Source organism: Meriones unguiculatus, chromosome 14, assembly GCF_030254825.1.
Source record: "Meriones unguiculatus strain TT.TT164.6M chromosome 14, Bangor_MerUng_6.1, whole genome shotgun sequence".
Classification (NCBI taxonomy): Eukaryota; Metazoa; Chordata; class Mammalia; order Rodentia; family Muridae; genus Meriones; species Meriones unguiculatus.
Genome location: NC_083361.1, coordinates 77,718,752 through 77,731,645, shown reverse-complemented (window position 1 = coordinate 77,731,645; position 12,894 = coordinate 77,718,752). Strand labels below are relative to the sequence as shown.

The 12,894-nt window shown below is 38.7% G+C and overlaps 1 protein-coding gene across 27 annotated transcripts in view; it reads right to left on the bottom strand.

Moving 5' to 3' along the window:
* Window positions 1-12,894, bottom strand: part of Dlg2 (discs large MAGUK scaffold protein 2) — a 1,917,798-nt gene that overhangs the window by 428,637 nt on the left and 1,476,267 nt on the right. For all 27 annotated transcript variants that reach the window (XM_060367555.1, XM_060367549.1, XM_060367550.1 and 24 more), the window contains 2 exons: window positions 12,278-12,422; window positions 9,951-10,089 (listed from right to left, as the gene is read on the bottom strand). In XM_060367555.1, coding sequence (XP_060223538.1) covers window positions 9,951-10,089; window positions 12,278-12,422 — 284 coding nt within the window. The remainder of the gene's footprint in view (window positions 1-9,950; window positions 10,090-12,277; window positions 12,423-12,894) is intronic.

The window sequence follows — 12,894 nt, the reverse complement described above, 5'->3', positions numbered from 1 at the left end:
CTGGCTATTTTCCACTGTAGGTTAAAAGCACATAGAAAACAATTGATCATGTAGGAGAAAAGGAAGTTCGCTTAAGCCAATATTGCCTTAAATCACTAACTTCAAGATAACAAGAGAAGAGGCTATAGTGTGCTGACGCTCTGACAGAAAGCTCTGGCTCTGATTGTTTCTGAGCCTGTTCCTGATGGATAGCCTTACCTTGAACAATTACTTCAAGACTTCCAGGAAGATAATAATTGGAAAGTCTGTGTTATTTAACGCAACGTCTCCCAAGCTTGGGAAGCACATTTCTTTAGGGTTTGTGTTATTTTTCTAGGAAGTGTGAGTATCTCTGAAAATAAATAATGTCAACTTCACTTTACAATTTTGTATAAAAAACATTTAGTTCTTAATCAAAGTATTTTTATATCAAAGAAAACAAGAATATCCATCGAACATATTTTCCTTCATTTTAACACTATTTTAATTCTTTGAGAATTTCATATAATGTATTTTTCACATATTCACACATTAAACTCTTTCCCCAGCTCCTATCATAACTCCCCCTACTCCCTCCTATCCCTTCCCATCAACTTTGAGATTTCCTCTTTTTCTTTTTTTTTTTTTTCAATGCAGTTTATTCAGGAACATTGAACAATCCTCGGACCCCGGGGAAAGCCAGCCCACAGCTTAAATAGCCTCTGGGTAGCCAACCCAGGCGTGCCACGGGGGCAATGCAGATAGGTCCACATACATGGAAGCAAGCCAGATCCTCGGCCTTAGCCAAATGTGGGGTTGTTCGTGACAGAGAGCACTCACCATCGGGAAGGTGGAAGGCGGAAACCAGCTCCTTCTTTAAGGCATAGCATTCCGCAGCTCTCTACAGTTCCCCCTTTTTGTTTTAGACGCATCAGGCAAGAGTAGAGGTCTGATCTCTGATATTAGAAATAAATTGGGACTTTGTACCGATGTTCATTTAGGTGTCATCCACCCAAAGAGCATCAGAGATTTCCTCTTTTTCTTTTTCATGTCTTTCCTCATAGAGTCCAGTTTGTGTTTTCTAGCTAGTCTGGAAGTGGAATCTCTCCCGGCCTGTGGTTGACCTACCAGGGGTCATGGCGCTGAAGCAAACTGACTCCCCATCTCGGTACGAATCCAGTGCAAACTGTTCCAGGTTCACAGGTATCAGCACGGTTGTAGCTCACCTTCTCCTCTCCATGGAAGGACTTTGTCTAGCGGGACCTTGAACAGGTCTTATGCGTACTATCACAATCACTGTGAGTTCACATGTAAAACTTCCCTTGGTGTCATGTAAATACTCTTTATTTGATGCTATGGCCCACCTCTGACTTTCATAATCTTTTTGTGTGCTCTTTCATGGGGGCTCTTGAGGATCAAAGGGGGGAAATATATATTGCTCTACTACTCTTGAACACATACTTAGAGGACTTTATCCTGTTTATCCATATTTTTTGCTACTCTGCTCACAATAGCCAGGAAACATAAACACCCTACAAATATATATCAACTGATGAATGTACAATGAAAATGTGATACGTTTACAAAATGGAATATATATATATATGTACATATATAAATATATTCCCAGTTATTGACCAGTTGTGGCAATATCTCTGTATTAATTGTCATCTACTCCAAGAAGAATCTTCTCTGATGAGAGCTGATAGATTCAATGATCTATGGGCATAGCCATAAATCATTGGAGTCATTTTAATACTAAGTCCAGTTAGCAGAATAATAGTATTGGATTCTTCCCCAGGGCTAATGAACTATTTAGCTATGGGCCCCATTAACAGTGCCGGGTATGGATGTTATCTCATGGAGCTGACCTTGGATCCGAATAGAAAGTGTTTGGTAACTTCCATAGTATTCATGCCACTATTTCACCAGTGGGTATAGCTTGTCAGGCCAGGCAGAGCTATGTGAGATTGATGATTTCTTTTCTTCTTCTGCAGCATGCATAGCACCATGAAAGCTAGTTAGAGATGAAGCTTCCAGGAGAGTACTGGCTTGATTTATTCATGTTTTATAACTCAAGTATGTGGTGCTTTCAGCAATAAGGTCTAGCACATGATCCTGCTATACTACTCTTGAACACATACCCAGAGGATTTTACCTTGCCCATCCATGTTCATTGCTACTCTAATCACAATAGCCAGGAAATGCAAAAAACAAACAAGCAAACAAAAAACAAAAACCCTACAAATGTACATCAACTGATGAATGGATAATGAAAATTTATAAAATATAATATTACTCAGCTATTAACAATGAAGTTAAGAATTCCATAGGTAAATGGGTAGAGCTGAAAACATTCTAAGTAAGACAATACAAACAGAGAAAGATAAACACTGTATGTTTTTTTTTAAATTGTTGATATTATTTGAATCTTCAGATATATATGTTCCTTAAGAAATAACCACAGAAGTCAGGAATTTAGTATGGAATCACTGGAAGGAGGTGTTTTCTCGAAAAGAGAGAATGAACACAGTGGTATAAAGGGTTAAAGGCGAATAATAGAATAAGATTGAATTTGGCATCAGATGGGAAGGCAGGGCAGTGCAGGAAATTTGGGAAGGAATAACTAACACTACAGGTCTTTTGAAAAAGCCATATGGAAACTTACTACCATAGAAGCTTTCCAACATACATATACATGCATATATAAAAAGATTTAATGGAGTGACCCTACATAAAAGAAACAATACTCCACCCAGACAGCTCATGTTAGCAAGTCAAATCCTCAGTACCAGAAAAGAGTACTCCATTTTTAGTTGTTAGTTATTGAGATCACATTATAGGATATTGCTAATACTCTTGGTCACCATTCAGAACGTGATGATAAGACACTCTAAGCTTTGAAAAGAAAATACATAATTTAATCTGTTTTATACTTGGTCAGAGAGCTTTAGGCTCTGGCCCAGATGGTAAGGAGAACAAGTATATTTCCAAGATCTAAGCTCATATGGGTTGAAACATTCTAGAAACAGTGGTCTAGGGCCTACTCCAGAATCACAATGCTGAGCACCAAGAAAAATACGTCAAAAACAATTACAATGCCAAGTACCTATGTTGCTCCTGAAATGTAAGATCAAAGAAATGAAACAAAAGTAAAGATGCTCTACAGTAAAACTGTCTGATTAGATCTGTCTTGCTCCTTACAATGAGCATCATATATAGGATGTAGCTTGAAATACAGTTCACATCTCCCCTTTCCTCTGCGTGCCCACTTCTGATGCCTTGCCACCACATTCCAGCTGTGATTTTTTTTTCTCTTATTTCTTCACTGGCCCATCAATTTCTCAGAGGCCTTAAGAGAAAATCCACAAACCAGGTAATTAAAATTCACTGGTTAGTACTCTTCAGTAGATTCAGTAATGTATTTTAGATTAAATCTGTATTCATCATTACCTTTGAATTCTATATCATCTAACCCCTCCCTCCTACACAAGCCTGGATTTCTTTTTAATATCTATCTATCTATCTATCTATCTATCTATCTATCTATCTATCTATCTATCTATCTTACATCCTGACTGCAGGTCCCCTTCTCTCCTTCCAGTCCCCTTCTTACATACCCTTCTCCAATTCTTCCCTCTCCAACTCTTCAGAGAAGGGGGAAGTCCTGACGGGTACCAATCCTCCCCGGCACATTAAGTCACTGCAGAACTAGAATCATCCTCTCCTAGTGAGGCCAGACAAGGCAGTCCAGTTAGGGTAATGGGATCCAAAGAGAGGCATCAGAGTCAGAGAGGGGACCCGCTCTAGTCGTTGGGGGATCCGCATGAAGACCAAGCTATGCATCTTCTACATACGTGGAGGGGGGCTAAGATCAGCCCATGCAAGCTCTTTGATTGGTGGTTCAGTCTCTGTGAGCCCCAGGCGACTCTGTAGGTCTTCCTGCAGATATTCTGACCCAGCCTCCAAGCCTGATTTTCTACGTGACCTTGGCCTTGCTATTGCTACTACCACCACCACCACCACCACTACCACCCCCTCCCATCACTACCCCCTCCACTACCCTCTCCACCACCTCCTCCACCACCCCCTCCACCACCACCTCCTCCACCACCTCCACTCTATTACTTTTACTCCTCCTCCTTCTCCTCCTCCTCTCCTTTGCAGCATCCTTTCTCTGATCTCTGGTCTTTTCATTCTTTGGTTCAAACACTGACTTGGCTGTTTCCTCAGGGAGGGGCTCTCAGGGTGTTTTGCCTCAGGAAGTGTTCTTTCCTAGTCACTGGCCCATCACGTGATCCTACAGTCTTTTCTCCATAGCTCTTAGCTGGTTCTAAACCTAATTCTATTTATCATATTAATATACTAGAATATAAATTCCGCAAGGATAGGAACACAACGTTTTTTCATTACTGTGATCTTGTTTCTAATAACTATGTGTGACATATTTTTAGAAACTGAATATTCATTGGGTGTTCAGTCAATAAAACTGAATATTCATTGGATAAGTCAATAAAAAAGAAAAGATAACTTGTGTATATGTCAGAAATATATCTAGTGATTTAGTAGACTGTAATTTTGGGGCAAATAAAACAGATGAGCATCAGTCAGGATCCTGAGTTGTTCTTAGTTGTTCTATATACCAGGACTCTATCTAGAGATTTTATTTATGGTTATGCTTTCTGAGCAACCAAAATATGTGAAAGCCCACTCTACGGTGATGGTCAATAGGCAGTTGGGTTTGTATGTGTCTTTAAGATTATGTGAACTTCGTTTCTAGCAATAGGATGAGTATCTCTCACGGTGGTCTGGCTCCCTGATTTTCATAATGGCACTCACTCCATTTATTAGGAAACAGCAGCATAGTAAGAGTTTCATTTTGCATTCCAATTTGTTGCAGCAAACTCAGTCCTGAGGACTCGGCTACGCTCAAGCAACTGATCTGGATGGTGAACAAATGCAGTTCACAATCTTGAGTATGAGGGAAGATGTGGTGGCACGGAGGAGGGTGGGTAATGGCAGGTAACCGGTGAAGTTGTCATCAATCACAGGTGATGCCCGTTTGATGACTGTTCACATTCTTCTTTCAGATCCTTCATCAGCTTAAAGAGACAGAATGAAGACTGTGCTGCATCTTCAACAACATCATTTCTAAATCTGGCTCCACTCCTTAGAAGCGGAGGACCAGAGCAAGCCAGCAAATCGTTCATTTTAGGCCTGTGCTTCTCCCCCACCATGTGACAGCAGATTAAACTATATATAGTTATGGCCCTTTCAATGCTGACAGTTTATAAATCGGACTCAAAAGCCACATAAGCATGATTAGTTTTCAAAACTTCCATTTTTTGAGCTACAGTCTCACACTGTGGCCCAGTCTGGCCCCAAACTCATGGCATCCCCTTTACCTTAGCCTCCCAGGTACCGGATTATAACACTGAGCTATCACATCCAGCTGACTTCTTTAGCACAGAGACTCTACTCTATTGCGATATTTAGGTTCCCTTTCGTAAATTGGTAGAAAAACATTTCTAAATCTAATAAGAACGAGACAAACCAAGTCATGGTAGCATTATTTTAGTCAAAATTGCTTAAAAATCTTTGCCATCTATCCATAAAAGAGGGAGTGTAAATCAGAGGAATACAGCAATACTCCTTACGGCAGACTGAAAAGTGTACAAGACATGTAGAGTCAGATGTTTCCAGTTTGATGTGACTTTGGAGGTTGTTAAAGATTTCTCCTTTCATAGAAATGTTTCCCTGCTTGCCAAACTCATCATTAGAGATCGAATCTTTGATTTGTTCCTTCAGATAAATATAACAAGCCCTCAAAAATAATACCTAACTCAAAGGTAATATCAAACACATGTAATCTTTTAAAGATAAACGTAATTTATTGTTATATTAAAACTGTATAGTTCCTTGAAGAAATGAAATGATCCTTTATCCTAAATCTACAGCTGAGAAACTCAAGATTTATAGAGATTAAGTGACTTGAACAGTTGTGTAAGTATTGAGTGACAGGGCCAGGACTCCCAGCTATAAAGTCATCTTGGAGACAAAGGATGTGGATATGGGGATGAAATCTTTAAGGACAAGTTGAATGGAATTCTTAACTTTGATTCTGCTGTATGACATGAGGCATTTTCTTAACTTGGTTTAGATTTTTTTTCTTTTTTAATTTGTAAACATCAAGACTATCGCATAGAGATCATATAGCATATATGTATATATGCATATACATATGTTTAGTTTATATTCCTCTTTAAACCTATCCAAGCTATTTATAAAGCAAATGTCTGTTTTCATAATTCTGATCAATACTTACATATTTTCAAGTTCAGAATCAAGGTCACCTCTTATTTAAAACTTCATTTGCTCCTATGGCTGTTCCTGTGGTATTTATATAAACCTCAGACTCACTTATAAATTCCTGTGACGGTATCAGGGATCTCTGATAACGCTCCACAGCACGGTAGTGATTGAATTCTGCTACTCTCTGGACTTCAAGGACTGGAGGGATGGGTCAGCAGTTATGAACACTTGCAGCTAAGTTTAGCTCCCAGCATCTGTACCATGTGGCTATACTTTCTTCTCTAACTCCAGTACCAGAGAATTCTACACCTTCTGCTCATCTCAAAAGGCACAGACACACATGTGGCATACACACCTACATAGACATAAAAATTAAGTAAACCTTAATTTGTCTTTAACCAAAAGATATTTGGCAGTTAGAAAGGACAGGGACTGACAGAAATTTGACAGAACTTACTTTTCAAACAAGGGCATGATAACTGCTATTAATTGTGATAATTATTTTACAAAAGAAGAAAAAAGTAAAACCAGAATATATAATATCAAGGTTATGAAACAATTAATAAAATTGTCTTTATGGAAAAATCTCCTGGAGCAGAAGGACTAGAAACTGCTTTATGTACATTTTTTCCCTTCAATTAAACAGTTTTTAGATCCTTAGTGCGTTATTCTAGTATGAAATATTAATTTAATACAATGAATGAAATACTGAATCTATCTCTGAGTGAGTATCTCTGACCCATACAAAGTTTTCAGCTGGGAGCGTAAGGCAGGGCACACCAATGCTGACAGAGTGCAGAGAGGAAATGCGTGCAGATATGAGCTGGTAGGATTTACTTCACAGTTTTGGTGGGCACCAGACATTTCGAATATTTCCTGTGGTTATTAGCGAGAATATCTTGCATGGAAACAGAACAGGGTCAAGGCAGGAAGGAAGACAATGAGGCGTGCAATACTGCAGGCTGACTATGTGCGGAGAGGCTATCTGTTGGCAAGAACATTCTGTGTGACTGTAAAGTCAGTTATGAATTATAAAAGTAAAGGGACTCGACGCAGACAACATCTTTCACGCATTTACTACCTGCTGTGCTTGCTTCTAGGCTGCCTGCATTTATTTTCTCGCTTAATCGCTACGACCCGCTGAGGTAAACCCAAAGGCTCCTTCCTTGCAGAGATGAGGAAGCCGAAGTGTGCAGATGTTCGGTGATTAACCCAAGGCCATGGTTAGGGAGAGCTAAAGCTAGGCCTCACCTGACTGACTGACTTTACAGCTTGGCAGACCACTCAGACCCTTTCCAGCCATGCATTTCTCTCATGAAGTTTATTTAAGTTGATTTTCATTTTGATACTAAAGAGAAAATCTTTAAATGCTTTCTAGTTGAATTTTGAAACTGCCAGAGAACAAATATTTTTTTTTCTATTTAAAAGCTATGCAACTATAAATTCCCTTTGAGTGAAGCTTAATTTCTCCATCTCTCAGTTTTTTAAATTAATTAATTAATTAATTAATTCACTAGTATCTCTGCTTTTGGAAGAAGAGTATGTTAAACAGCTAGCAAATGGCCAGTATTATAAAGAGGCTTTAATGGATGTTAATTTATTGTGGGTCCTCGTAAGACATCTCAAATTAAAATCAGCCCCAGCATTAGTGGTAGGCTGAAAGCAAACAGATAATTGCTCTGGTGCTGAAAGGTGTCCATATTTACAATAGGCTTCAGGAAGCCTAAGGATTATCTTCGCCATGGTCCTCATTTTAATTAATAACACAAGAGCTCAGACATCCCCGCACAGGAAAGAGTCTGCAAAGATGCACATTTTCAGCTTCCAAACATTTTGTTCCCTGGCTACAGATATAAGGTGCTAGTTCAGCAACCTGATATTGCAAAATAAATAGGAAATGCTTAATCATTTAAAAACCCATACCAAAGAACAGAGACGCCAAAGAGGAAGTACATGGTAGCATGAAGTCCCCTCTACCTTGTCAAGACTGAGGATATAAAACCAAAACAATCAATCTTTATTGTTATAGCTGTAAACATATAGAGAAAATACACACACACACACACACACACACACAATCTCATTTTATCGAGACAGCCCTGGTTGTCCTAAAAATCACTCTATAGACCCAAGCTGGCTTCAAACTTGGAGATCCACCTGCCTCTGCCTCTTTAGTGCTGGGATTAAATGTGTGTGCCACCACTGCCTGGATCCTTAATCTCATTTTTGTTTAAAAAAAGAAAAAACAAATTGCGGAGAAATATGTAAACTATGAACTTATTTTGAAAAGTCAAGGTCAACCTCCAGTTACATCTAAGTAACATTTGAAGGCGTTTAAATTTTCAGTATAGGCTGTTACATTGGTCATCCTGAAGTAGGTCAGTCTAAAGGGACTCTGAGAGAGAGTCTAATTGTTTGAGTATTTTATGTGTGTTTTGACCATGTTCACCCTTCCTCTGACCCCTCCCAGATCCACTTTATGTCTTCTTTCAAAGACTACGTTTTCCATTTTGTGCCCATCAAGGCTATTTTATGCTCCCCATATTCTTGGGTGTGTGGTGGAAGCAGCCAACTCCCCTTTCGTCAAAATGACTGATACCCAGGGATTAGTTAGCTTCAGTTGTCAGTTCTTACAAAATAGTTAAAAAATCAACAGCAATTGTTAAAATTTCTCAAAAAATTCAAAGGGAATGGACTGTCTCAAAGCTCACTTTAATATTTAAAACATTATTTTCGTACTGAAGGCATACAGCAGAGAAAAAAAAAAGCAGTGAACTCACCAGGGGCTATACTTTTAAAGAGAGCTAACTCTCTTGGGAGAGATTTTTGTTTCATAACCATAGTTTCACCTTTTTTTTTTTTTTTTTTTTTTGCCAAAATGTATTAAGCATATACAAATTCTGGAACAAAATGTTTAAAAACACAAAGAAAAAACATGAACATTTTTTATTCACCCATAAAATAATTAATTCATTTCTTTTTTCACTCAATATTTGTTGGACTCTTACTGGAAATAATTTAAATGAATGGAGCTGTGAAGTGTGAACTGTCAGACTTGATTTTTTTAGGGTGCTGCGCCACGTGGCGTCACTCAGTGTGAGTATTACAGTGGCATGTTCTGAGATTCCTGCCCAGTTCCCTGTTGGAATCAACATGGTGTGTTAATTTCAAACTCTTTGGAACTGAAATCACCTCATTTTTACCCATAGCATTTTCATTAGAGGGAGGTTTGGGTAACTACCAAATTCCACTAAGTATGGGTCACCATTGATAGCAAGGAAACAGAAAGTGGAGTCAGAATGGGAGCATTTCAGTTCTGACCTCTCACAAGCCGATGGGCGGTGTTGGCAAATTACTGCCTTCTTTCTGAGCCTTGGTGTGATCACCTCTCCTCAAGTAATGAAACCTACACTACAGAATGGCTGCAAACCTCAAAAAGGACCAAGTGTGAAAAATCCTAGCAAATCACTTTGTGATGGACACATGCATAATACTGTTTCCCAACAGGGGATTTGTGAGTTTGTTGCAGGGAATCCCATTATACCTCTCCAAGTATTTGAAGATTTTTACTGAAGGTAAATACTGAGTTTGAAGCTTTGGTTTTTTTGCCTAAGTAATAGTTGACATGGTACACAAATGAAATGATAATCAACCCAATCAAGCCAGAAGCACAATCTGACCTGGTGTAGTCATCTTCAACGAGCATGTGCTTTGGAATTGGTGAGTACCTTCCTGGAGAGATGGGCGGCAGGGAAGTTTTATATTCTAACGTGCCATTGTTACCAGACAGGAGATGATTTTCCATTGGTGGAGAATAAGCTAAGGAATTGGGGAGAGAAAAAGAAACGAAATCAAATCTTTCATGTAGGTGATTCAGTGTGTTATACTTTAGAGGATGTGTTAAAAATACAAAAGCTTTGCTAAATGCCATTTTTTTTCTTGTTCCCCAATTGGGGTGAATTGTTTTCTGTTAGCATTTCCCATATATAAGCACTTGGTGACCTTTAGATTTGAAAAGACGTAATAACAGTTATATTTGTAACCCAAGTTAGCATAATTAGATGATGAGAAGAATTGGAAGAGCGAACCGACACACATTTTCAGAACAATGATTAATTTCCTACTGAAATAAAAATGTTAGCTTCTAATTGTAGGTCTCACATTCATTTCACAAAATTAATATTCAATTATCAAAAGCAAAAGCCTCCCAAGGAATAAATTCTCCTATAAAGCCTTCCCTACTATACTTTGATCATGGGGAGCCTGCACTCTCAAGCATTTTTCTTCTGTTCTTCCCTAATCACATTGACACCTCTTCACTGATGGCCTCCTTGAGGAGGGCTCCCTTCCACTCCTCAAACCTGTTGTGTGTGCTAAGATGAACTCTTGAATCTATATTTGGTCTTGTTTTCTTCCTTAAATATTTTGCACTATCACTATTGTTTGGGACATAGTATACATTCTCTTTCTTACCATTTTGATAAGACTGACCCATTTCAACATTCTGTATGCATGCTATTAATCCTCAGATACAACCTGTGCTTTTCACATCTGTACCACTGTTTTACTGTATGGAGTACCTATGATTTATATCTCTTACTCCATCTCAGATGTATAATTCAAAAGGTAGTTATACTTGAAATTTCTCTGTTCTTTCAAAGATAGATTGGAAATCTCCCTTTTCTCAGTCTCTAAAAAATATTTATTTTTATTTTTCTGGCAGTATATGTTGCCTCTTATTTCTACAAATTGTGTTGCTCTTGGCTAATTCTCCAGGCATGCTGCTGAGGCCATGGTTGTAGTTCTTCTGCATCTCACATCTTACTTTATCAGGTACGTAGCACATGCTAAATTACTTTGATTAGAAGGTTTCTGTTCTACCTTTTTAAAAAATATCTGCCATTTCATTTATATGCTTTACAAAGTGATTCGTAGACCCCCAAAGCTGTCTCCTTTAAATTTATCCAGTTCAAAAGTCTCTGAAAGTCAAAACTCTTTCCTATCCTAAGGTAAGTCTTATCTCAGCTTAAGGTCTTCTTTGAAAAAAAAAAAAAAAAAAAAAGAAAAAAGAAAGATCAGTTAGAGGGCAAGACATTTCAGAGCTATTATTTCAAGAAGTAATAGCTAAGGTAATGGACCTTTAGATAAGGTTATTCAGCTCTTAAATTTTTCTTAAGAGAAACATCTAGATCTAAGATTCAACAGCTTGCTTAAGGTGATAGTACTAGTTAATAGTCCTGAAGGCATCCCAAGTGCACACGATTACAATAGAACTCTCAGCGTCTCCAACCCAGCAAGCGGTAGTAACAACAATATCCATTAGATTTCCAGAAAGAGTAAATCCTTTCTAAATTTAGTCTTGGAAGACAGAAGAGAGGGTGCAAGGCCTAACTAGAAGTGCATTTGATATGGTCCCCAGAATGGTGACTCATGTTAGCTGGTGCCCTAGGAGTCCTGCGTCACCCACTGCTACAGACTCAATTATTTTCTTGATTCTACAGGCTATAACAAATTCGGCTAAAAATAAAAGCTATGATGATGACTGAGAATGGTGGTTTCATCATTCTTGGGGACAACGCCCTTCCCCAGGAGGAAGTGCAGAGCTATCCAGGCTTATTTTGTCAGCTTCTGTTCTTTGCTCTGCTGTTACACAGATCCGAACTAAGACAAGGGAATGCAATGGCAAGAGAGAACTCGTGTTCCATGGCATTGAGAAATTCTCTACTGGAGTATTGCCCCAACACCGCTGTAGTCACCCCGTTTCAAAAAAGAAATCACTCTGTCTTTTCATTAGTGGTGGACCCGCCAACCCATCAAGTGTCCCACCTTCAAGACGTGAGCAAAGGTCTTGCAAAAACAACATGGGAGTGGTGAATGGAATATTTTCCTGGAGTATTTCCAGAGCCCGACAAGAGTGAAATTGTAAGCAGAGCTGAAGATGGCTTCGTGACATTCTCCTTTGTATAACTAGTGGGCTATCAAGGGTGACACTGAGCATAGTACTTACAGTGAGTAATATCAGGTGGGCCATAAGGATCAGTCATATAAATAGTAGTGGGTTTGCCAACTTTCAGATAAACAACATCAGATGTGTTCTTCAAGATCGCTACAGCCTCTTCATGTGTAACTTCTTCTAAGCTATAGTTATTTACCTGAAAAGGAAGAAAGATCAATATGAGAGTATTACCTATTAAGTGAAAGAGAACTGCCCAAGCAGACAATATGACATTTGAAATTATGAGCCACCATGTTGTTGCTGGGAATTGAACTCAGAACCTCTGGAAAAGCAAGCAGTGCTCTTAACCTTTGAGCCATCTCTCTAGTCCCTCCCCCACTTTTTAAAGATTTATTGTGACTTTATGAAAAGACTGGTTACAAGGATTAGCTTGGTATGTTTAGCTTTCTTCATAGAGTGGGTTTGGAAGGAGACGAGGGAGGGAGCCACAGTCAGGGTACATATTGAATAAATTGGAATAAATGATAATAGTAAGAAAAAAAGAATAAAAGGAAAAAAAAGATCACTGAGAACATGTGAGGGCCTTGGATCAGTTCCTAGCACTGCAAAGAACAAACACAAAAACAACTCAGTCAAGAAAGAATACTCCAAAAGCGTTGTATAACAAT